The sequence below is a fragment of the Hyperolius riggenbachi genome, chromosome 3 (genome assembly GCF_040937935.1).
Source record: "Hyperolius riggenbachi isolate aHypRig1 chromosome 3, aHypRig1.pri, whole genome shotgun sequence".
Classification (NCBI taxonomy): domain Eukaryota; kingdom Metazoa; phylum Chordata; class Amphibia; order Anura; family Hyperoliidae; genus Hyperolius; species Hyperolius riggenbachi.
The window spans coordinates 378,217,815-378,244,635 of NC_090648.1; the positions used below are offsets into that span (position 1 = coordinate 378,217,815).

At 40.6% G+C, this 26,821-nt stretch overlaps 1 protein-coding gene across 25 annotated transcripts in view; it reads right to left on the minus strand.

The window, feature by feature from the left end:
• Positions 1 to 2,740: 2,740 nt before the first annotated feature.
• The window catches only part of MICAL3 (microtubule associated monooxygenase, calponin and LIM domain containing 3), a 340,878-nt gene continuing 316,797 nt past the window's right edge, over positions 2,741 to 26,821 (minus strand). For all 25 annotated transcript variants that reach the window (XM_068277274.1, XM_068277272.1, XM_068277276.1 and 22 more), the window contains 3 exons: positions 19,515 to 19,614; positions 14,639 to 14,712; positions 2,741 to 6,291 (listed from right to left, as the gene is read on the minus strand). In XM_068277274.1, the coding sequence (XP_068133375.1) occupies positions 6,107 to 6,291; positions 14,639 to 14,712; positions 19,515 to 19,614 (359 nt within the window). In that variant the 3' untranslated portion in view covers positions 2,741 to 6,106. The remainder of the gene's footprint in view (positions 6,292 to 14,638; positions 14,713 to 19,514; positions 19,615 to 26,821) is intronic.

Below are 26,821 nucleotides of genomic sequence, written 5' to 3' on the forward strand. Positions count from 1 at the left end.
TGTTGGTTTAACAAATCGCCATTCTGAAGTGTAATAAAGACACGGACACACAGAATTGCACTTCTGAACCTTTATATATAAAAACAGCAACTCTTTTTTTCAAGTATTAAAAAATAAGTTAATAGGCAAGGGGAGGGAAAAAACAGTGAAAACAGTGTATGAGCAAACTGCTGGGCATTTTAGATGAGAGCGCCGTAGCTGTGATATGGAAAACAAACACCTGACTGCGCTGGCCACAGGCCATCACCCTTTGCCAGACGCTAAAGCGTAACGTAACGGGGCCAGCCCCTCCCCCTAAGATGCAACAAGCATGAGTTTAACCTTCACTTGGAGGAGAAGCTGGCAGAGCAGCAGGAAAAATGGCTTTCTCAGCGTGCTACTAATACATTGACTATACAGCAGATAATCTGTTATAACAGCATAAAACCTCTAAATAAATTAATAAAGTTTTAAAATACAAATCTGAAAAACCATCCCTCAATTGCCAGCCTGCGATTGAAACCTTCATCCTTGTGCTGCTGAGCGCTGCAGGCTGGAAAAGGTTGAGGTGAACCCTTAACCCCTGAGCTGCCAGAGGCTCAGACCAGATACTTGCATCACTGCATTTGAGGAATCTGCCAGAGCCCACCCAAGGGCTACAACAGGTGTTGACCTGCTTGGTCTGACAAAAACAAAGATGTTTTGCAATGTGATTCATTACAAGGGCCACTCCATCCCAATGTGGTAAGTTGAGCCTGGTCGGTTGATTCTCCTTTCACTGACTTATAATTTGTGGACACTCTAGTTTTAATGTTCCCACCCACTTTGCGCATTACCTTCCTGCCATTGTATTACCCATAACATTAAATATATGCAGGGCCGGGCAATGAATTTTACAACGTAATTTTGCACAGAGTTTGTATGTTATTCCCATTTTTGTATGGGTTTCCTCTCTGGCTACCTCCTTCATCCAAAAACACTCTCCATAATTAATTGTTGTGCCCGAACATGGCTGTAGACTATAGTGAAGAACATAAGACTTTGACAATGCTCAGGGGATAAAATTGTGAGCTCCTCACAGGAGCAGTTAGAGATATGACTATGTACTCTGTGGAGCTCTGCAGAAGATGCATGCACTATATAAACACACCAGAATTCACTAGAATCTGTTCAAGAATAAATGATGCAAAGTGGTGAATTGATCTTTTTCCAAACGATCGCTTCCATAGGAGTGCAATTAACCGGGCAGTTATAGAACCATGGACGGTCTTACTGCATTCATGTACTAAATGGACCTAACTGTTTAAAGCAAAACTCCACTGAGTGTCTGTGGATTGGGCATGGAAAATATTACATTTATGACATTTCAAAAAAAATACATTATCATATGGTGAACATTTATTACATGAGCTGCGGTTCCATTAATGGCAATCCTGTGCTTCTCTCACTCAGCTTTCTACCTTTCCTCATACTGGCTCTGATTTACTAATATGTTGGAAAACAGAGGGAGACACAAGTGATTCAGAAAATTTAGTCCGGATTTTTCTAAATTCTGTAATGTTAGGTGGCAAAAGTTTGCAGCCCTCACCTGCGCCATATGAGAACATATTCACATGATTAGAGATTTAATGGGAGATCGTCCTGGTGTTACACTTCTTTCATACGCGGATGTCCAAAAACAACAAAAGTATCTTTGACACTCATCCTTTATGGGTGTTACCTCTTTTGCAGACTATTCCAAAGTTGAATTGCTTTCTTTGGCCCCATTTAGATGTATCTTAATGGAAAAGTCCAAAGTTAAAGGGCATGAAATGTGTTGAAGCACTGGCATCCCGAATATGTGATTTTTACTGGTTAATTATGATTTACGGTTTTAAAGCCATTGAGTTATCTTTGAAAATTTTAAATACCCTTTTAATACTGCTTGTGAAGATCTACAAGACAGCAAGAGGTGGAGTGACTGTTTAGAGCACAATTGTCTTAATCCCCCTACAGAGCAACAGAACATGTTGCTAGGTTTTTAAATTAAATTTAGACTGTCCTCAGGATATTAAAGTTTCTACTTGTGGAGTTGCAGGTGATTGCAATGGCACAAACTCCAATTCTCTAGCCTTTTAATGATCCTCACTATATTCTGATATGATGCAGGCGAGGGTTGCATTGTTTTATAATCCAAGCAAAGTCTTAAAATTTACATAACATTATGAAAACCAGCCTTTCAAGACCACCTTGGGTCTCTTAATCAAAGCATAACAATGAAATAACTTAGTAGGAGAACTCCCATGAGCGTTGTGTACGGTCCCAGCAGCTGCAACAACCATATGCATAGTTCACTTTATATGTACAGCAATGACTAGTGCATTAAAGCGGAATATAACCCTGCATTTCAACTTTGCTCTAAAACATTATTTACAGTATATTATATGCAACCAGCATTTTTTTTTTTACTAGACCAGCATTGGAAGGGTTACACAGGGCTTTAAAGTTCCTGGACAGAACTGCAGACGCATCGGAAGCTGACATAGATACATTTTATTTACATAAATGTATCTAAGTGTTGAATGTGACTCACTCTTCTCTGACTGAGAAGGAGCTGGAGGACAGCCAAAGAGTGTGTAACATTTCTCAATAGATACATTTAACTAAATAGAATGTAACAATCTGAACTTCTGCATATCTCTCCACGGAACTTTAAACCTCTGTGTAACCCTTCCAATGCTGGTCTAGTAAAAAAAAAATGCTTTTTGCATATAATATGCTGTAAATAATGTTTTAGAGCAAAGTTGAAATGCAGGGTTATATTCCGCTTTAATGGAAACTGCTTTATTGTTATCCCTTGATAAAGAGACGCAGGCTGGACTTTTAACAGTGGTTCTCATTTTTTTCCCATTAAGTATCAGGAGTACTGACTATGTTTGAATTTATAAACTTCTTCATTGATTGGGGTCAACCACCTTTGAATTCTGAGCAACCAGCCTTATGTCCTCATTGGCAGTATCCCAATGATTGGTTGCAATCTTTTGCTACTTTACAGACGACAATATTGTAAAGATCAATTCCAGGTTTCAGTTTACACTCATGTTCTCCTACTCACAGTATGTAAAGCCCGAGGTGGTCTACCTGGCATGTGGTCGGCTAGATATTCCGGCTGGTGTGCAGTGGATGACAATTAAAGGGAAAAAAATTAAAAGTTTACAGATGTCTTCATATATCCCCTGATTTTTAACTTTCCAGCACGTTTATAGATGCTAAAACTATTTTTATTATAAACGTAATGAACACTAAGTTGTATAACTAGAGTGTCTTAATGCCTGCCTGTCTGCACGTTACCGCAAGACCCCGCAAATCCTGTAAGCTTCTTGGTACCTCCGGAGACTTGTGGCTCCTTACAGACTGCAGCGCAGATGCTTCAGATGCAGTGATAATGGCTGGAAGGCTACAATGGCAGCCATACTGTCACCCATGCCTCTTTGTGCAGGCAACACAGAACCTTGATGCACAACATATGACAACATACAGATCTGCAGCAGTTATATTTGCTACATAACCTAAAACAGGAAGGTGTGGATGGCCGGAAAAACTGTGTAGACAGCATCATCGCACAATGCAGCAGGCTTAATAGAATTAGTAAAAAAACAAACACACATCTTCCCACAAAAAGCGGACTGTATTGCTCTTATTGACCTTTTCGTAAAAAGGCCCATTTCCACTGACTCATAGGCAGCTTCAATCTTGCCACATCTACAGCACATGGGTTACTACAGTTTGTGAAACAAATATTTAACTTTAAATTATATTTTTGCAACCTGAAAACACTGGGACCCATATGCAATTAACTTTTTCACCTGTGTTATCACCTGGGAGATGATTTTCATCTGCTCTTTAAACTAACTTTCCAGCAATACACAATTGAGAAAAAACCCCAAAGTTGGTGAAAAATTTTGAGTATTTTCTTACTTGCTGGTGGCTTAAAAGGCGTTTTATGACAAGTAATGAAAATGTCACCTAGGAGAAAACTCCGGAAAAAAGGTGGGACTGGATGCCTTAACACCAAATTGTTCCGAGACAAGATAATTTGCTGCCTCACATGATAAGGATATATATATATAAACTCTTTGGATAGGCTCAGGAATGACGTGATCAAAGTGTACTTATAATACTCAAGTGTGCTCCCAGTGTCTTAAAACGAGGCTCTGATCAGTTACTGAATATTTTTGTGTTATGGATTTTAGTCCCACTTCACTGCACTGGCATAATCACCTTTAGTATGTAGTTTAAGCTGTTACTCTGTGCTTACAGGGACAGAAATTCAGCTGCAGTGTGCGCTCCTCCCTGCTCGAAATATGTGCTTCTATCATTCCCCCCACTAAATCAACAGGCTTCGTTGCCTTCTTTCTTGTTGGTCTGCTCTGCTTATCAGCCCTATACAGATCTAATCATTACTTCCACACTGAGAAAAAGTAGGGACTAGTGAGAAGTATAAACGATGCAAGATAGGTGGCAGTATTTTAAAACTGAACTAAAATCTGTTATTGAAATATATTGTATTATTAATCAGAGCCTAATTTTAAAAGGTCTTTTCCATAATCAATGTGGAATGTCACATACACTGTAAATTGCACCAATTACATCAATGTTTTACAAGATATTTTTGAATAAGGATCTTTAAATTTTAATTGGCAACCAGCCATGAATTTCCAACCTAAAAAAGACACTTCCCATCTTGCTGCATGAGGAGCAGCAGAGAGCAGGAGCCTTTGTCAATCAATTCCCACTCCTGGATTAATCCATTAGATGGCAGGAAACATGGCAACCCCATATCGCGGTCTTAGTGAGGGATTCCGTTTTACATGCACAAGCTAGGCATACACTAGACAATATTTTGTAATGGGACAGATAACACAAATATTAGACTTAATTAAACCTATGGCATTTAAGATTAATATTACAACTGTAATATCAATCACATATTAATCAGACATTGGCCTTTGCCAAGTCAATGCCGGTGTGTGTGTGTTCATCAATATCTGGTAGATCTGCCACAAATTGTACAGTGTATGCCTCGCATTACATGTAAGCCAGATGAAATACGGTTTGTCATTAGTCTCTGCAATCTATAAGGCTGCAATGAAGAGGTTGCCTTCATCACAGCAACAGCACAGTTGAAGTATTACTACAATAACACTTTATATCCTCGTTTTGCTCAGTGAGCTTCCAATGTAGCATCAAGAACCAATGGTGATGACTTTAACAGAAAAACAAAAAACATGAAGGGTCAATATTTGAATTAAAACTAAGGTGGTTGCCGAAATATGGAACATATTTCTTTCCTGTATAGTGGTGGCAGAAATAAGGGCTGCAATTGGTTGGTAATTTCCAGAGTTACTAGGTTTAAAAGGGAGCTCTATTTATAAAAGAAAAAAATTCATTCACACGTCGATAGTGCGGTTACAATCTGTGAGCATTTGCACATACATTGTGGTTCCTGGAGTAAATAACCAACCATACTCGTAAAGTTCAGAATTTAAATTTGTGGGGTTCTTCCTTATCATATAATCATGCAAAATACTTCCCCTTCTTCTTACGTAAATGGTCAACTAAATGACTTCAGCAAAGGAGCACAGTCACAACATCTCCCAACTCCACATGTCTGTCCGTCTTTAACAAACAAGGATATACACGCTGTCTGTTAAATCTAGATAAAGAGAGAGGACTGGAGCAGAAAACATAATGAGAAGCCACCTAGTGGCCATATGTCCCAACCGCAAGTGGCATTCACTTGCACTTTTGTTTTCAGTGAAGGGAAAAAAAATAGAACTGTTGACTTGGTGGCAGAAATCACGTGGGCATGCCGGGCACCACGAGAAATGGCAGCATCATGTAAACCTGAATAGAGACCGCATCTAGTAACTTTTCGATGAAGTCTTGGCGGCAACATATCGACAAACGTCATCTTCCTCTTCACATCCTTACACCATGGTGTGCGAGAACTGTGCAGAGATCAACAGGTTTGTGTAACATTTCCATGGGTAGCACCTCCTCTGCCAGCTTACTGCCAACCCATTTTGTAAGATAGAAGACCCCACGAATAGAGGGTCAATGGCTCCCACACTCAGGAGGCGAGATCTCAGGACCAGTTCAGGTTATAACCTTTAGATAACATTACTTCTTCCAGATCTTTGTCCTCCTCCTTCTCTCGCAGCCGCTGCTCCTCCAGGAGGGCCACTAAGGCATCACGCTGCTCCACCACATCCAACATCTCATTCAAGATCTTTTTCTCTTCCGACAGTTCCTGCTCAGTCTTCAGGTGGTCTGCAGAGAAAATGGCACAAAAGAATTGCTAGATACAAAGAAAATGAAAGAATCACACAAAGGTAGTTTTTAGAAGTGTAGTAGGCTAACCACTCACTGGCCCATCATATCTTTAGCAGGGAAATCTCCCATTGCTGTTTTGGACATTCTTGTCTTTCTAGTAATGGAACGCTAACCAGAAGGACTTCAGATGTAAAAGTCCTTGGTGGCTATCATGCAATGTTAAGCTCCACCCAAGTGCTCTTACCTTTTCACTTCTTGAAATATATACATTTATATAGAATATTTTCTTTTCAAAATTCTTTTTATTGAAAAAGATAAGTAACATAACCATACAGCCTACTCCTGAACGCACGCAGGCACTGGAGTAGGTAAAAAAAAAACAAAAAAAAACATTTAAAACACAAAACAGTCCAGTCCATGCAGTCTTCTTTTTCACACAAGGGTATTTATATAATCATGTTAACAGGATAACTAGCCTCACACTAAGTTTTGTATATTCACAAAGCACCAATAAACTTATCATGTGCAGTTAGTGCACGTTAAGTTTACCGTCTATAATCTCTGCACTATCGCCGGCGGTAGTGCAGAGAGTATAGACAGGAACTCAAGCACCTGGAACCATTAGTAGGCGAGTCTGTGTGCGCTGCCTTTATCCCTCCCTGCTATGCTCTGCAATATTGCATGGAGGAGAGAAGATGCCGAGGGGGGAATGTTTCAGCCTGTGGGACCCAAGATGGCCCCTTACAGGAACAGAATTCTCCTCATTTACTATATAAAATTCTCTGAAATCAAAAAGTGGGCACTGCAATATATCTGTTATGTAAGTAGAGCAAGTAATTATCTACTTGCATATGACCTCAACCCAATAGAGATGCTGTGGCATGACCTCAAGAAAGCGATTTACAACAGACATCCCAAGAATTTTGCTGAACATATTGCTGAATTGAAACAGTTATGTAAAGAGGAATGGTCAAGAATTACTCCTGATGATGTGTATGTCTGATCTGCAACTCTCTCAACTTTGGTTACATAGTTACATAGTTTTTTTGGTTGAAAAAAGACATACGTCCATCGAGGTCAACCAGTATAAAGTACAACACCAGCCTGCTCCCTCACATATCCCTGTTGATCCAGAGGAAGGTGAAAAAACCCTTACAAGGCATGGTCCAATTAGCCCCTAAAGGGAAAAATTCCTTCCCGACTCCAGATGGCAATCAGATAAAATCCCTGGGATCAACATCATTAGGCATTACCTAGTAATTGTAGCCATCGATGTCTTTCAATGCAAGGAAAGCATCTAAGCCCCCTTTAAATGCAGGTATAGAGTTTGCCATAACGACTTCCTGTGGCAATGCATTCCACATCTTAATTACTCTTACTGTAAAGAACCCTTTCCTAAATAAATGGCTAAAACGTTTTTCCTCCATGCGCAGATCATGTCCTCTAGTCCTTTGAGAAGGCCTAGGGACAAAAAGCTCATCCGCCAAGCTATTATATTGCCCTCTGATGTATTTATACATGTTAATTAGATCCCCTCTAAGGCGTCTTTTCTCTAGACTAAATAAACCCAGTTTATCTAACCTTTCTTGATAAGTGAGACCTTCTATCCCACGTATCAATTTTGTTGCTCGTCTCTGCACCTGCTCTAAAACTGCAATATCTTTTTTGTAATGTGGTGCTCAGAACTGAATTCCATATTCCAGATGAAACAGAGAACGTTTTCTCTGAGAAACGCGTTGTTTTTACTAATAAATAAGCCCCCCTTTTATACCTTACTACCTCACCACTCTCTATTTTATTTGCGGCAAGTCAGCGGTTATATCTGCTAGCCGCACAATACTACTCAGTACGCTACTGACATCGCATAGACGCTGCTCACTCCCGTTTGGGCTCGCAAGGTGAGCGTGCGCCTGGATCTAACGTTTGGCCTGCCTACAGCCTCCCTGGAAGTGTCCAAACTGAGAACGTGACTCCCTGGTGGCCCTCCGGATTCCCCGCCTGGAGCTGGATTGTGAGCCTGGTCCCTGGCCCCTAAAGGGACAAACGCTATCAGAGGCTGTGTCCTACGAGCAGCCATTTCTGAACAGGTGAGACCTGTCCTTGGCAGGGTGGATGCTCTTATTTATTTGTCACTCAGAGCGCTCTCTCTTTTGCATGTTTTTACTATATTCCAGATGTGGCCTTACTAGAGAGTTAAACAGGGGCAATATTATGCTAGCATCTCGAGTTTTTATTTCCCTTTTAATGCATCCCAAAATTTTGTTAGCTTTAGCTGCAGCTGCTTGGCACTGAGTACGATTATTTAACTTGTTGTCAATGAGTACTCCTAAGTCCTTCTCCAAGTTTGATGTCCCCAACTGTATCCCATTTATTTTGTATGGTGCTAGACCTTTAGTACGTCCAAAATGCATGACTTTACATTTGTCAACATTGAATTTCATCTGCCATGTATGTGCCCATATAGCCATCCTATCCAGATCCTGTTGCAATATGACACTATCTTCCTGAGAGTTGATGATTCTGCACAATTTTGTATCATCTGCAAAAATAGCAACATTGCTCACTACTGCATCTACTAGGTCATTAATAAATAAATTGAAGAGCACTGGACCCAGAACAGACCCCTGTGGGACCCCACTGCTAACAGTCTCCCATTTTGAGTACGATCCATTGACCACAACTCTTTGTTTTCTCTCCATTAGCCAGTTCCCTATCCATGAACACAGACTCTTCCCCAGTCCTTGCATCCTCAACTTTTCCACCAGACTTTTGTGGGGAACAGTGTCGAAGGCCTTTGCAAAGTCCAAGTATATCACATCTACAGCATTCCTAATATCCATATTAGCATTCACTACCTCATAAAAGCTGAGCATGTTAGTCAAACAGGACCTGTCTTTAGTAAACCCATGTTGATGCTGAGAAATAAGATTATTTTCTACTATGAAGTCATGTATAGTATCTCTTCGTAACCCCTCAAATAGTTTGCATACAACTGATGTTAAGCTTACAGGTCTATAATTTCCTGGATCTGATTTTTTGCCCTTCTTAAATAATGGGAAAACGTGGGCTGTACGCCAATCCACTGGGACTCTGCCAGTTGCAAGAGAGTCACAAAAGATAAGATAAAGGGGTTTATCTATAACTGAACTTAATTCCCTTAGGACCCGAGGATGCATGCCATTCGGGCCAGGTGCCTTATCTGTTTTTAATTTATTTAGTCTTGCCTTTACTTCTTCCTGCGTTAAGTATTTAATATTACAGTTAGAAAATTGAGACTCTTCCGCCTCTGTAATTTGCAACAGTGATGTTTCCTTTGTGAAGACAGAAGCAAAGAAAGCATTTAATAACTCTGCCTTACCTTGGTCATCCACCATTGAGTTCCCACCCTCATCCTTTAGGAGTCCTATACAGTCAACCTTTCTTTTTTTAGAGTTAATGTACTTGTAAAACTTTTTTGGGTTAGATTTGATATCCCTAGCGATTTGTTTTTCAGCTTCAATCTTTGCCTGCCTAATTTATTTTTTACAATTTTTATTGCACTCCTTATAATTGCTTAGTGCAGCCTCGGTCCCCTCCTGTTTTAAGACCTTATAGGCATTCTTTTTCCTCTTCATTTTATCTTTAACCTTTCTATTCATCCATAGAGGCCTTTTTTTATTCCTAGATATTTTGTTTCCATATGGGATATACATACTACAATATTGATTGAGTAGTGAAGTTTAAAAGCTTGCCATTTCCCTTCAGTGTCCTCCCCTTGTAGTACATTATCCCAGGTTGAAGTTATTGCTGCCAACGGAGGGTCAACCAGCTATTAAATCCAAGGGTTCACATACTTTTTCCATCTGCACTGTGAATGTTTACATTGTGTGTTCAATAAAAACAAGGAAACATTTCATTATTTGTGTGCTATTGGTTTAAGCAGACTGTGATTGTCAATTGTTGTTACTTAGATGAAGATCAGATCACATGTATGACCAATTTGTGCAGAAATCCATATAATTCCAAAGGGTTCACATACTTTTTTTTTGCTACTGTACAGTACCACCCAGATTCAGACCTGCACAACAAGTTAGATGACGAATTGTATACCAAAGAGAAGACCAAAAAGTTGCACCAAGATATTAAATACAAATAGTCCTTTATTATAAATTAATGGGTGGATAAAAAATTAAAATCAAATGGAGGTAGAGACAGGGTTCGAGAACCATCTGCATAGTATGTAATCTAGTGCCATTTATGTAATAAGGCAGGTATTCAAACTAATTAAACATATATGACTCTTATCTGCAATTCTCAAATACAATAAACGGATAGTATATATAAATCACAATAATATAAACCATTATCACAGGAGCCAGTCAGAAGCAGTTATTTGGTCCAGTGACCAAACAGCATGAAAAGAAGCAACTTGTAAAGAAAGTGCACCTTGCAGAAACCGCGCAGTGATAAGAAAAGGAGACCGGATCGTCTATGTGCAACAACAAGGAACAAAGGATGGGTGAAAAGGTTCTATATGATGGAGGAAGAGGAAGCTGGCAATATATCACGTGACTTCTGAACAAGTGGGAGTGTCAGGTCTGGCAAGGTGGAGTGTGCTGCAGTTGCCGATCCCCACTCTCAGGTATACCATCCCTTCCCCTCGGTCCCAGGCCAATCCACCGGCACCAGTCGTTATACTCCCACCGCACTTTGTTTCTCCTTGTTGCACATAAACAGTCTGGTCTCACTTTATCATCAGAGTGCTGTTTCTGCACGGTGCACTTTTTAGCCTTTGCACAAAGCACGCTGCACTTTTTTCACAGTGTCACTGGACACCATTTCATTCTGTCACTGGACACAATACCTACTATGACTGGATTCTGTGATAAGGGTTTAGATTACTGTGATTTATGCATGCTATTCATTCATTCTTTCATTCATTCATTGTATTTGATAATTGCAGAAGTGATATATATGTTTATTTAACGTATGCCTGCCTTATTGCATAAATGGCAACAGATCATAATATGCAGATGGTTCTCTAACCCCCCCCCCCCCCCCTTTTTGATTTTAATTGTTTTATGTATCCCATTCATTTATAATAAAGGACTTCATATCTTGATGCGACTTTTTGGTCTTCCTCTCGTTGGTATAACAAGAAGGTCCTCTAGTCCCACACCGCTTGCCTTACAATAAGGGCCGAGATTCTCTTCTGGCATGAGCACAGCATCCTCACCAGCATGGCCATGCCTGCACATTAGCATGAAGCCACATGTGCAAGACTGGCTCCAGCTCACTGCCCAGGCGCAGTACGGCAGTGCTTGTGCCTGAAGAGGAGCACGGCCCTGATGTGATTACCAACAAGCCGTAGTCAATCTTCAGGGCGTCCACTCTCAGCAAAGGGGGAACAGAGGACGGTGTGGGAAGCTTCTATAGGATCCAGAGGCTTCCCTCTTCTTAGGTATTTACTTTAACTTTTAGGAATTTACTGGTCACTCTGGCTTGTGGCTAGTACTAGAAACTGGGAAGGAGCCGTGATATTTAAATAGTCAGGTCCATGAATATTGGGACATTTATACAATTCTAACATTTCTGGCTCTATACACAGTCACAATGGTTTAGAAATGAACCCAATGTGCTTTTGCAGACCGAGCTTTAATTTGAGGGTATTTACGTCCAAATCAGGTGAATGGTGTTGGAATTACAACAGTTTGCATATGTGCCTCCCACTTGTTAAGGGAGCAAAAGTAGTGGGACAATTGGCTTCACAGCTGCTCCATGGCTAGGTGTGTGTTATTCCCTCAGTATCACAATTACAATGAGGCGATAAAAGGTCCAGAGTTCATTTCAAGTGTGCTATTTGCATTTGGAATCTGTTGCTGTCAACTCTCAAGATGAGATCTAAATAGCTGTCACTATCAGTGAAGCAAGCCATCATTAGGCTGAAAAAACAAAGCAAACCCACCAGAGAAATAGCAAAAACATTAGGCATGGCTAAAACAACTGTTTGGAACATAATTAAAAAGAAGGAACGCACCAGTGAGCTAAGCAACACCAAAAGACACTGAATTTTTTCCCTTGTGAAAAAAACACCCTTCACAAGAGGTGGCCAGATCAAGAACACTTTCCAGGAGGTAGGTGTATGTGGGTCAAAGTTAACAATCAAGAGAAGACTTCACCAGAGTGAAGAGGGTTCAGATATAAACCATTGGTGAGCTTCAAAAACAGGAAGGCCAGAATAGAGTTTGCCAAATGACATCTAAAGACTTCACAGTTCTGGAACAACATCCTATGGACAGATGAGACCACGATCAACTTGTACCAGAGTGATGGGAAGTGAAGAGTATGGAAAAGGAAAAGAACTGCTAATGATCCTTAAGGTGGTCACTAACTATCCAATTACTAGCAAAAAAAATTGTTCAAGCGATCAGAAATTCTTATCGGATTAGTTGAGAATAATCTCAGTCGTCCGACTGGATTTTTATCAAACCAACATTTGGATTTTCTTGTTGGTTGTGATAGATAGGAAGCAAAAATTGGTTTGTTGATGGTGTAGTGAATGATTTTTCTTCTGATCAAAATTATCTGATCGCTTAAACAATTTTTCACTAGAAATTGGATCGTTAGTGGCCACTTTAAGCATACCACCTGATCCGTGAAGCATGTTGGTGGTAGCATGCAATGTTAAGATCCACCCTAGTGCTCTTATCCTTTCACCTCTTGTAATATTTACATCTATATAGCATGTTAACAGGTGAACTAGCCTTGCACTAAGAAAGGAACTTATCATGATCCTAAACATACCACCTCATCATTGAAGCATGTTGGTGGCTATCATGCAATGTTAAGCTCCACCCTAGTGCTCTTATCCTTTCACATCCTGTAATACAGCATATACATTTATATAGCATGTCATGGTGTGGGCATGTATGGCTGCCAATGGAACTAGTTCTCTTGTATTTATTAATGATGTGACTGCTGACAAAAGCAGCAGGATTAATGCAGAAGTGTTTCAGGCAATATTATCCTGCTAATATTCAGCCAAATGCTTCACAACTCATTGGTAGGCACTTCAAAGTGCAGATAGACAATGAACCAAAGCATACTGCAAAAGCAACCAGAGAGTTTTTGAAGGGGAAAAAAGTGGAAAGTTATGCAATGGCCAAGTCAATCACCTGACCTGAATCCAATTGAGCACGCTGCATGCATTTCACTAGCTGAAGACAAAACTGAAGGGAAAAGGACCCAAGGAACAAGCAGGAACTGAAGACAGTTGCAGTAGACGCCTGGCAGAGCATCACCAGGGATGAAACCCAGCGCCTGGTGATGTCCATGTATTTTAGACTTCAGGCTGTAATTGACTGCTAAGGATTTGCAACCAAGTATAAAAAAGTGAAAGTTTAATTGTATCCCATTACTTTTGTTCCCTTAACAAGTGGGAGGAGCAAACTGTTGTAATTCCTACACTGTTCACCAGACATGGATGTACATACCATCAAATTAAATTGGACAGTCTGCACTTAAAGCACATCATGTTCGTTTAATTTCAAATCCACTGTGGTTGTGTATAGAGCCAAAAATGTTAGAATTGTGTTGATGTCCCAATATTTAGGACCAGACTGTAGATAACATGACACCTAAACAAGATGAGCAGGATAAAGGTGGCCATACATCTAACTATTTCGGCTGTATGACTGACCATTCTATTTAACCATTTTATCAAATCGAGAGAGAATGAAGTGTGTTCCAGTGTGCCCAATCGATGAAAAGTGGCTGATATCATGTACTGTACAATCCACCAGCTTAGTCAATTGAGCAGGATAAAAGGTATTGAATGATCGCATAGGAATCAGCTACTGTTCACATATCATTCAATTGACTCTGAATCGATTTTTGCATTCAGAGCATAGAGGCACAACATTGGTCAGATCGATTAGTAAAGGTGATTCTCATAGAATATCGCTTGTAGTGCGTGAGCCACTAATCGACCGACTTTCAATCAACCACAGTGGATTCAATTGCTCAGTGAAGTTGATCGCTTTGTCGATTGAATCAAAATCGCTAGATGTATGGCTACCTTAATTTTAAGGCAATACATTAGGAGACTTTTTTATGTATCATGCTAGACTGTAGTTCGACTTCAAATGCATAATAATGTCCTATTGAATACATATAAAAAGACTGCCTGAACCAGGACTTTAAAGTTTTTTTCCTGTAGGTCTAAACCTAGCTTTGAATTGAGAAAACTTGGAGCCTATTCTATTTCTACCCCGTCTATATCCCAACCATAGACCGCAACCACGGCGACTGCGTGGAGCATCACTAAACGAAGCACAGCAACACTCTGTCATCAGGTAATGGTTACCTTCCACTGCCATCCGCTCTCGTAGCTCCTGCTGCAGCCGACTCTGCCTGTCCTCTAGTTCCAGCTCCCGGGCGCTGTGAACACACACGCTAAAATGTAAGTTATATACACAGGATAAAGAGAACAGAACATTCTTGAAAACTTACTTTTAAAAATATGTTTAGTTAGCCAATAAAATGTATTTCCATTTTTTTGCCCTATTATTGCTGAGCAAAAGCAAAACGATTCTGTTCCAGATTTACATATCTGTTAACTCAAAGTAGGAGACTGTTAACTCAAAGTAAATCACAAGTTGAACCCAAAATTCCCAAATTCTACTAGCAATGATGTTAGTAAGAAAATGTAAAGAAACTACACAGGCAAAGTGGCAGACTGAATACGTGTTTCATGAAAAATGTGTTTGGAACAAAAGCACAGGTGGAATACAGCCTTCTTTAGAATTCAGCTGGTGGGAAGATCACATTTCCCAGCATTACAGTTGTAAGGCTGTGGCAAAATGCAGGGACAGGTAGTGACAAGAACGGAGCATGGAAATAGCACGTGTCCTGTGCTCCCTGCCTGCTGATTTGCTGGGAGAGCACATAGGGATGGTAGACATAGAGTAGTGGCCATATCCATGCAAAGAATGAAGTATGCTGTACATGAACAACTCTGAACATCTCTTTGTTAAACTGCACTGGCCATCGTCAACATTCAGGCGTATAGACAAGAGATAAGAAGGATCTTGTGGAGGTCACTATACTGGCAGGGCATTCTGGGGGAAACTTAAAGTAGCCACTAACGATCCAATTTTTAATGTAAAATCGTTTGAGCGATCAGATAATTCTGATCGGAAGTGAAATATACATCATTCACTACACCAACAACGAACCAATCTTTGCCTCCTATCTATCAAAACGAACAAGAAAGTCCAAATTTTGGTTAGGCGAAAATCCAATCGGACGACTGTTTCTATAATCGTTCGTAATCGATTGTGCCCATCAATGGAGTTTATTTACAACCAATCCGATCAGAATTATCTGATCGCTCAAACGCTTTTTCACTAGAAATTGGGCCGTTCGTGGCCACCTTTGTAGTTCATAGAAATCATGATTCTAGGTCCCATTTTGTAGACCAGAAGGAAGCCAAGTTGTTGGGTCTGTAATGTCTGAAAAGGTGTGCAGATGCAGATGAGCACAATTATCACACAGATTTCTATACTAGAAAAAGAATAAAATAAATAATGCCAATTGTTTGCTGCTTCGCAATCTACCACAGCATATCATTAAAGAACATTGTGGAAGAGCTTTATTATTGACAGAGACAGTCCTAAAAGTTCATCTCAGCCAAGGATTATATAGTATATGTACAAGTAGGAAGTGGCCATTATCTGGCTTTCTGGCAATGTACTATATAGGAATGTATTCTACATCAGCTAATCAAAGAGATTTAGGACAGAAACAGGACTGGAATCTGTGTGCTACACAGATCTGGAAAAATCCTTTTGTCTGAAATGGGCTTTAAAATGTACCTAAACTGAGGTGACATGATAAGAAACATGGATAAGAAACATGGGTATATATAGTACCTATCCAGCAGTAATAGCAGCGCCAACAGAGTCCTCTTTCAACAGGTCCTGGCACCTTAAATGTAAGCAAACAACAAGAGGGGATTCCTCATAGCGAGTATCGCCTTAACACAACACCCCTGTGCTCAAAAGGTGGCTGAAGTGATAAGACTGTCATCAATAGGAAAGGGAGATGACACACTCCCCCCCCCCCCCCCTCAAATCCCATGTAACAGCTTCTAAGCAATGCGTGCTTCCTCCTAAGCTCCGCCCCTTAGGGCTTAGGAGGACGCACGCACGCTGCATACAGGAGACGAGCCGGGGGCACGCAGGAGGCGACCGGAGCTGCAATTTGGATTTGTAACTATGTGCCTTTTTTCAAGTGTTTTTTATGTACGTGAATTTTAATTGGGGCCGTGGGCGCTCTATTAAAGCGTTTTTACACTATGAGAAGTTGTATCTCTTGCATTGCTTAGAAGCTGCTACATGGGATTTGACATGCAATTGACAAGACGCTGATCTGGTGAGCAGGGGAAAACGGGGGGAGTGTGTCATCTCCCTTTCCTATTGGTGACAGTCTTATCACTTCAGCCACCTTTTAAGCACAGGGGTGTTGAGTTAAGGTGACACTCGCTATGAGGAATCCCCTCTTGTTGTTTGCTTAAATTTAAAGTGCCAGGACGTGTTGAAAGAGGACTCTGTTGGCGCTGCTATTACTGCTGGATCTGTTTTGGGAATCAACTCTCACCTATAGCATGCTGCCTGGAGTACTGGGGAAAAAAGGACACTGAGCGCAGTAACGTTTGATAAGCTATATAGTACCTAGCCTAGCTCAAGTTTGCCTGTGTTCGCTTTTTATTTCTATTGTAAGAGGCAGAAAAGAACATAGAAACAAAACACTTATCTGGCTGAGCAAACTAGCCTGATAACAAAATTGCTCAAAAGCCAATTATTACTTTTTGGTGGTAACTGAATGAATCAGATTTTAGATCACAGCGACATAGCTTCTGTACATACTTCACAGTTAAAATTTAACTCCTTGGATTGGAAATTCCCCTTTAAGGATCATTCTGGCTTGTGCCGGTATGTTTCTAAATGACAAAAACTTCTGACACATGTTAAGCAAATTCAACCATATTGAGTCAGAAATACCACAGTGCTGCTTCTTGTAATTTAAACAGTTCAGGTCAACCACCTGTTTCTTTCGCATTAATTCTACTCCACTTATAAAAGTCACTCAAGCACTAAATGGTTAAAAACAACATCAACTTCCCACTATGGGCCAGTGCACACCAAAAAGCGCTAGCGTAATCAGAAACGCTCAGCGCTTTTTGAAGTGATTTTTCAGAGCGATTCTAGGCATGTGTCTAGCTATTTTCTAATTATGCCTAGCGTTTTTTGGAGCATTTTGGTGTATCGGTTTTTATTTTTACTGATCTCCGCCATCAGAACGGGGATGTGTGCATCAGCGTGCGCGATCCCCCGTAAACTCCGTACCAAGGACCTTACGCCAATTGGCTTTCGGTGGTCCTGGGGCTGCCGCCGCGTCCACACCGATTGGTGTGGTGCAGTCATAAAGTAGTAAAAACACGTGATCAGCCGCTGCTCCCAGGACAGCGGGTGAGTCGTATCCTTTCAGCCCCACGGCATCAGGTGCCAACAAACCACCTCAGTCCACCAGCAGTACCGCCACCACCGCAGCATTCTAATCCTTCTGGTCTGAGAGAGGCAAGCTGCAGGCAGACTACTACCGTACATTTGGACTCCCCCATTTTGGGTGGATAAAAAGGGTGCCTTTTGGCCTGAAAAATACGGCAACAACCCTTTGACCTTTCCTACTCTAAAACATTAACTGCAGCCCTTTCTCGCTCAGATAAAATGCTTTTTGTTTCTATTTACTTTTCAGTAGACCAGGCTGAATTCCACAAGCTGTTTGACAAGCTAATTTGCATAGATAACAATTCTAGGTTTTGTAACATTTTCTGTAACGCAAAACAAATGACTTAAAACTATTTCTTAGTAAGACGAGTACTATACCTGTTTACCTCATGTCACGTGTCAGTTCAGGTACCTTAAAGCGGAATATAACCCTGCATTTCAACTTTGCTCTAAAACATTATTTACAGTATATTATATGCAACCAGCATTTTTTTTTTAATAGACCAGCATTGGAAGGGTTACACTTTAAAGCCCTGTGTAACCCTTCCAATGCTGGTCTATTAAAAAAAAATGCTGGTTGCATATAATATACTGTAAATAATGTTTTAGAGCAAAGTTGAAATGCAGGGTTATATTCCGCTTTAAAAGGAATACTATGGCAACAACTGTAACATTTAAAATACATATTTATACATACATGTGTGTGCTACCAAGTATTAAAGTGAACCAGAGACGGAGCACCTTCACGTATTTTACCATATAGATCAATGGGAACATTAGAGAAAACACCTACCCTGCTCTCTGTTTCATTAATCACTGCTCAGCCTGCTTCTAATCAGCCCTGATAAAATCCCAGACTGAGCATTCAGTCTGGCTTTGCTCAGGGATCATTATAGCGGAGTCTGTCTTCTCTGATGTCTTTTGAAGCCAAAGCCTGCCCCCCTTCTGGCTCTGCTATAATGACTCAGCTATAATGATTCCTGAGCAAAGCCCGACAATGCTCAGTCTTTATCAGGGCTGATTAGAAGCAGGCTGAGCAGTGAAGAATGAAACAGAGAGCAGGGTAGGTGTTTTCTCGAATGTTCCCACTGATATATATGGTAAAATACATGAGGGTGCTTTGTCTTTGGTTCACTTAAAGTTGAGTGTCAATTTTGCCCAGGCCATATTTACATTTTGGGCGTTTTTGTAGTGTCAACAAAGTAAAATATGACAATACCAAAGCATTTGGAATTGTAATAATTTTCTAGGAAAAGTGTTGTGTTTTCTTTCATAAATGCAAGGGTGCCAATATGTTTTGGCGGTTTAAGGTGTACATTTGTCCCAGACTACAATGCACTGTACATGACTTTAACCTGTCACTATCAGTAAGCGTTCTTGAATCTGATGTTTCTAAACTCTTACTGACTAGTCCATCTCCTCTAAGTAACAGGTATGAATTGCAAGATTACAAACATTGTAAATGACAGCTATATAGAAATCGTTATGCACAATGCATTTTACTCTGCAACAAATATACATCTTATAATATGTGTATATCTGTATTTTAAATGTGACAGTTTTCATTGTAGTACTCCTTTAAATAGATAGGTAAAACACTTTTAATGAATATATTTAAATAATGAGAACATTTATAGAAGCCATCTGCACACAGAGATGACTGCCACTCACAATATCATGAGTTCAGATTCATATCGGACCAGAGCGTTCTTCTCCTGCACCAAACGGAACCATTCCTGCATGAGTTTGGGGTCATCCTTTTTGCCCATTCCTAGAAGAGAAGTGCAAAGTCAGAAACAGGATGTGTGGCAGGAAGGAAAATAATGGAAGGGGCAAATTAAAAAACACAAAGCTGGATAGGGGTGAGGGGTTGCCCAAAGCTGAGCACACAGATGAGAGCATTTGTGGGAGCATAGAGCCACTCTCTCTACAGAACGCACTACTATCACTGACAGAACGGCATGCTACAGGCTGGAACCTCAATTGACTCCACAGGATACAGTACCATCTGTGATCAAGAGAAGGGGCTGGTGAGTGGGAGCCTGAATTGACCAACTCCATGGAAAGCACAACTATATATGACCAGAAAGCGGTGCTGGAGATACTTGACCCGAGGCCTCAAGACACCTCACCTGAGGCAAAGCTACCTGAGTTAAGCACAGGTAAGAAAAAAAAAGTAAATCTTTCAGACAGGAAGAGGCAGTTTGGGATTCCTTACTATCCTCCTCCCTTTCCCTCACCCCATTCACTACCGTTCATTACGGCAAGCCTGCCTCTTTCTGTCTGAAAATGTAACTTCAACTGAAAGTCAACTTTTTCAATGAGTGATTGCAGGACTGGGAGGGGATAACAAGTAGAGAAAAAGGCAACGCACAAAGATACGTAGATCCAGTATGAATATACCTGTGTGCTTACCTTAGGTAACATTTCCTGAGTTAAGGTATCCTTTAAAGGGAACACGAAGTGAGAGACATAAGTGTGAGAGGCTGACATTTATTTTCTTTTAAATGATGCACATTACCTGGCTGCCCTGCTGATCCTCTGCCTCTAATACTTTTAGCCATAGACCACGAACAAGCATGCAGATCAGATAAGCTGAATGCTTGTTTCAGGTGTGTGATTCAGACAATACTGGACTACAGAACTACCAGGCAACTGGTATGGTTTAAAAGGAAATGGTTATAGCAGCCTCCATATCCGTCTCTCCTTGGGTTCCTTTTAACCTACCTACTTTCTCAGCATATACTGCTATCAGTCACCAAGAAAGGGGGCTGGCGAGTGAAAGCTTGAACCCACCCACTCAATGGGAAGATCGTGGGAACATCAACCCACCTAATTCACAAGATATACTACTATATTTTACCAGGATGTGGTGCTGAAAATGGGCGATTGAATCCATTCAGTACAAAGAATACAGTGATATCTGTGACAAGAAGGGGATGCTGTCGAGCAGGAGTCTCAAGCCAGTTGCTCCACAGAATGTTCCATCTGTAACCAGGAGGGTGTGTGAGTAAACTGCAGCCTCAACTTACCTCAGTTAAGGCTGTCAAGACTATAAACAGTGTAAGGCCTTGTTTCCACTTAGTGCGCTTCTATCCGCTTCTGTCCGCTTTTTATCAGCACATCAATGTTACAGATTGATACATGTTGCTGAAAAGCAGACAGAAGCGGACAGAAACGCATAGATGGAAACGAGGCCTAAAGCGCTGCAGAAGATGTCGGTGCTACTTAAATACTAAATAATAATGATAATCCTCTCAGAGGAATGCTCTATTATAGGATTGTAATCACTCCATTCATTTCTTTCTTTAATTCTGTTCAGGTAAACAAAGTTTAAAGCAAACCTGGATTAAACTTTCCTTCACCTGATCTCATCACTAGTTCTAGATACCTACAGTATATATCATTGTATAACTAATGCACAAAGCACCGTCACCTAGCTGCCTAGAGATGCAGAATGTAAGATCTCTGTGACATGGGCGTGGCTAAACATTTTGTGTTGCAGTGAGTTTTGACTCACTGCACATAGTGTGTATTTTACACGGGAACATGAAAGTCCGTAGACATTCATTTTATCATTCACACTACAACAGTGTGTTGCTGTGCAAGAGCATTCAACTCGTCGGGAGTTAAAGAGACACTGAAGCGAAAAACAAATTATGATATAATGATTTGTATGTGTAGTACTGCTAAGAAATAAAACACTCGGAGCAGAGACTAGACTAATATTGTTTCCAGTACAGGAAGAGTTAAGAACCTCCAGTTGTTATCTATGCAAAAAAAAAAAAAGACTAGTCGCAGAGAGCTCTGTCTTCTGAAGCTTGTTATCTCAACTGTCAGTTACAGTATTGTTTGTTTTTCTGCAGAGAACAGTTCAAAAATTCACTAGCCTGCTCTGTAAAATCATTTAGAATGCTGAGTAGTGTGTAAACTGCATATATTAGACAATGGTGCAATATTGTAAAAAAAACTATATAACTGAAAATAAAAATATGAGAATTTTTTTTTTGCTACTAATCTTCTAGTAATTATGGGTACTACACAACTAATTCATAATCTCTTTTTTTTTTTTTGCTTCAGTGTCTCTTTACAACTTATGGAAATGCATGGAAACTCACAAACCCATTCCTGAGTTTTTATTCATGCATTTTAACTCACTGACTAGTGTAAATCAGCCCTAAACTGATTATTCTTTATCTTAAGGAGCCTGTTTATAATAGGGGTAATCTGTACACATCATGGCACTTTTTGAAACCAGCAGACCACTTTTTTTTTTGTTTTGTTATAAAAGTGGTTATCAGATTAAATGATTGCCACCAAACAGAATTGTCATTATTGGTTAAGGTGGTGACAATTGCCTGATTGACACTTTATAGTTTGCCATTTTGGTGAATGCCATAGGCTTCAATATACAAGAGTGCTACTTTATGATTGCCACTCATAACACTGGCTATTCAGACACAATATACAGTAGGTCAAGGGCTACTTTGGCTGTTCACAGAAAGTAAGTCAGCTACATGTAATCAGTGGCTCTGCACAAATAGCTACAGATCCTCACATGTTAGGGTAATTATGTTAGGCCATTAATAAAAGGGTTATAACTGCATTATTCATCAGAGAGAAATATAGGACTGCTCTGACATATTTGTAATATAAACCCATTCTTTAAAATATAATTTTTGGTGTGCAACAAGGTAAAAGAGCCCATGGTATAAATATTGATTCGGTGCCCTTACTTATTGTAGGCATAAAAAAAGTCAAGGAGTCTATTTTAAAGGCGTAGGCAACTTTGTGCTGGTGACAGTGACACCTGAAGGAGAGAACAGACTAACCAGCAAGCTCATGGTGAACCACAACTCATTGGAGTGTGTAAGGGGCTACAATGGTCAGATAAAAAAACAAGAAAGACATTGAATCAAGCAACTCAGTGATGGCAATAAAATGGTCTACAATAGACGAGTTCAGACAGAATGGCTGGCAGGTCAACAGTGTAGGAAGTATGAAAGCTAACAAAGTGCAGTAAGCAAAAGGCAATGGCTGACACAGGTCAAATGAGCAGGAAGCAAAAGGCCCAAAGTCAAGGTGGGAAGCAAAACTAAAAGCATAAGTCAAAGCGTGGCGTGCAGGATGCAAAACAGCTAACAAAAGTCAAGGATGCAGGAAGTAAATTGGCTGACAAAAGTTATGTGTACAGGAGCTAAGATGGCTGACAAACGTCAGATGCACAGGAAGCAAAATAGCCAACAGAGGTGTCAGAATACCACAGACAAACTCGGAATTGCATTCCTTTTTTTCTCACAAACATGGATCTATGGACATACATGGATCACAGCTAGCCTATCAATGGACACACACGGACCACAGCTAGACTATCATTGGACACACACGGACCAAAGCTAGCTCACCTATAACCACATACAAGTCACATGCAGCTTATTTATAACCACATAGGAGTCACATTCAGTGTATCTATAACCACATACTAGTCACATCTAGTTTATCTATTACCCCAAAGAAACCACTGTCAGCCTTTATCTGTCCACATACAACCACGGCCAGCTTAGTTATGGCCACATATGGTCTACAAACATGTAGAAATATTATTGCTTCTCCCCAAATTCCAGCTTTCTCTGTTCACCGGCAGAACTTCTGTCATTTGAAACAACTTGTGGAAGGCCCTTTTTACACTTAATCAGTTGCTCTCAGTTATAACTGAAAGGACAATTGATTTTCAAAGTTATGCCCATGCTTTCCTATGGCACAGTTCACACTTAGGGCACGTTTCCACTAGGAGTGGTGCGATGCAGCTACATAGCCGCATCGCACCGCAGGTGTGCTGAAACACATGCACGACAATGGAAGAGTTTCCACTGCGTGTATGTTGTGCGGAGCGATCCGAGAATGGCCGCATACGCCCGCAGCCGCGTCCCATCTCAATTGACTTCCGCATCGGGAGATATGGAAGTGATGCGGCTGGCGGCGGAAGTGATACGATGCGGCTAGGTAGCCGCATTCGCATCAATTTGTAGTGGAAACGGGCCCTTAACCTGTTGTAACTGAAATCTTTTTCACCATGCACTGCTATGGAGAAGAAAAAAAAAACGTACCAACTGATGAAGTGTAAACGGGCCCTAAATCATACAAAATGGATAATGTGGCAGATCAGGGCGTTTCAATTTTAACCAGAATCGGACTGGGACAATTATGGTGGCCACTAATGATCCAATTATTTTCATCCAATCTTACCATTTCTATGTAATATAAGGGAACTGCCTAAATTATCCATTCAATATATTTACTCAATTTACCCTTCTACTACATAGATTTGGTAAAATTGGCTGAAAAAGATTGGATGATTAGTGGCCACCATGTAAGTTCCAGCCTGGGGCCCTCATACACCCCGATTTGGAGTTCACATACCCATGTACTCTGTGAATTATGCACAGATGTCAGTGCTATATAAATACATAATAATTTGGTAGGACATTAGACTATGACTATGGAAGAGATTAGACTGTGAGAGAGACTATGCAGGGGCTGCTCTAGGAAAAACATTTTCTGGGGCTGCTGTGCATGTGCTGGATTCACTGGAGTGAAAGCTCAGTATATGCAGTGCTCCGCAGCAAAAAAAGGGGTATGGCCATGCACTGGAACATGGGCGTGCCAATGATGAGTTATGCGCAGACCCAAATGTACATGAAATAAGTAGCGGTGTTATGCACAGGGCTGTGGAGTCGGTACAAAAATCTTCCGACTCCAACTCCTCAGTTTCTGAAACCACAACTCCGACTCCAACTCCGAATACCCCAAATTGCTCAGACTCCGACTCCTTAGTCTAATACTTAACAGGGCTGTGGATTTTGTACAAAAATCATGCGACTCCGACTCCCGGACTCAGACTCCTCAGTTTCTGAAACCACGACTCAGAGTGCCCCAAAATTGCTCAGACTCCTCGACTCCGACTCCACAGCCCTGGTTATGCACACAGGATAATGCACCAAAATCAGCTGACACAAGAATTCATTAATAGGTGGAGACTGTATTCAGATCTCTACAAGGATCCATTATTTGTCAAGTATTTACTTTAGCTGTATCCTTTCTGAAACATGGACTTTCTTCAAACATGGGCCCTGATTCTCTAGCCTACTGTAAGATTGGCGTCCGCAAGCAACGCACAGTAATTTTACCGTTACTACTGCTAATAGCAGACCTAAGTAGCCCAAGCGTTGCTAGGTTAACATGTGCTACAAGGCTGGTCGCACTAATTAGGCAACGTGCTATGCTATCAGCGTTAGTAACGGTCAAATCCCCATATACTGCCTGCGCACGTCAGTCTTTTGTAGGTTATTAAATCAGTGCCATAGTGTACTATAGAAAATTTTGTTATCCAAGAAAGGTTAGATTAGTATGGCTGCTCTCCTTTTCTGAAATCATTGCATCATTCTCAAGATATTTTCGACTGATACTGAACTGACTAATGATAAAGTATGTTGGAAGGTGCCATTCAGGAACAAAACACAACAAAAAACGTTAACCTTACTGAATGGTTTCCAACCACTCGTTTGTTTCCATTTAGAAGCACGTTAAGAAAAGCAAGTGAAACCTTTGTTTACAGAGTATTAAGCCTGATCAGGTGCATAAATGTAATTACCTGGTGTCTGGTTTGCTTTGAAAAAAGCAAAGTATGTACTGCTTCTGTAATTTCCACGTACTTCAATAAATGTGAGAAAATACTAGGGTCACAAAAGCAGAATGATACTCAACACATAAAAAGGGGCCCTTTTTTAGTGTACTACTGGCAATTTGGGGATCTTCTCGTGTAACTGACTCCCAACAGCCCTCAGGTTGACACTTTGCTAGGAAATATAAAACGTGGGAAATCAACTATTGTGTTTCCTGAATATAATGCCTTGAATTTTACACTAGTTTTGATAAACATGTTCCTTTAAATAAACATTCTCAGGTGGTAAGGCAGCAAGGCACAGTGAAAGTGAAGTGAAAGCTGTGGTGATGATGGCAACAAAAGGCAAAAAATGTGTTCTTTTTCCCTGTGGGAGATTGGGGGTTGGGAGTTTTCTAATATTTTGCAGAGTGTGCCTCGCTCAGCATGTAGAGAAATCACATCACATGACACCACACCACACAGGTTTACTGCTTAGAAGAGACCCAGCTGTACAGAAGCTGAAAATCCATCAGGCAGTGACAACTCAAACTGAAAGAGCGGCAGAGCACACAGCAACTTCCTACAGAGCTTCTCGGCTGCATAGTGAACAGATGGCAACAATGACAAAAAATGATCTGCACAAACACACAGCAGACTTCACTCTGGCAGACACCTCTGAGTTTTATCACTGTAGAGGTTAGCCATGTAACGACCAGGCTGAGCTATGCTTTTCAGTGAAATTAAACCTTAACAAAGGTTACAGTCAGGGGTTTGCAAAGCAGGATTGCAACCAAGGAGGGCAATAGTCACATGTGCATACAGTATGTCCAAAGTATGCTTCATTGCACCTGTTAAAGTGCTCATTATGCACCATACTGCATGCTTTACACTATGCCAATGTTTTCTGCCACACTGCACTGCTAACACCCCTATGTCAGCATACCAATACAATAAAATTGCATTGTAAGCAATGTGATTATATTGCCTAACAAAGCGCAGTGCAACACCCCACTGTGAATGTAGTTTTTGAGTCTAGTTTTTGAGTCTACGTTTAGGCAGAAATTAAGGCCCAGGACCCACTAGCAGCATTTTTCTAAAGCGATTGCTAATGTAATGCTATGTGTGAACCCACTTGAGGGATGTGATTTTTAATCACCCATAGCATTACATTAGCAAGAGTTTTTCCAATCACAAGCGCTTAGAAAAGTGCTGCCAGTGGGTCCCAGGACTAAGACATAAATTATGAAATGTGCATCAGTTGTCAGCACTGTTAACGTGATTGTTTCACAAGATGGATATGGAGGCTGCCGTATTT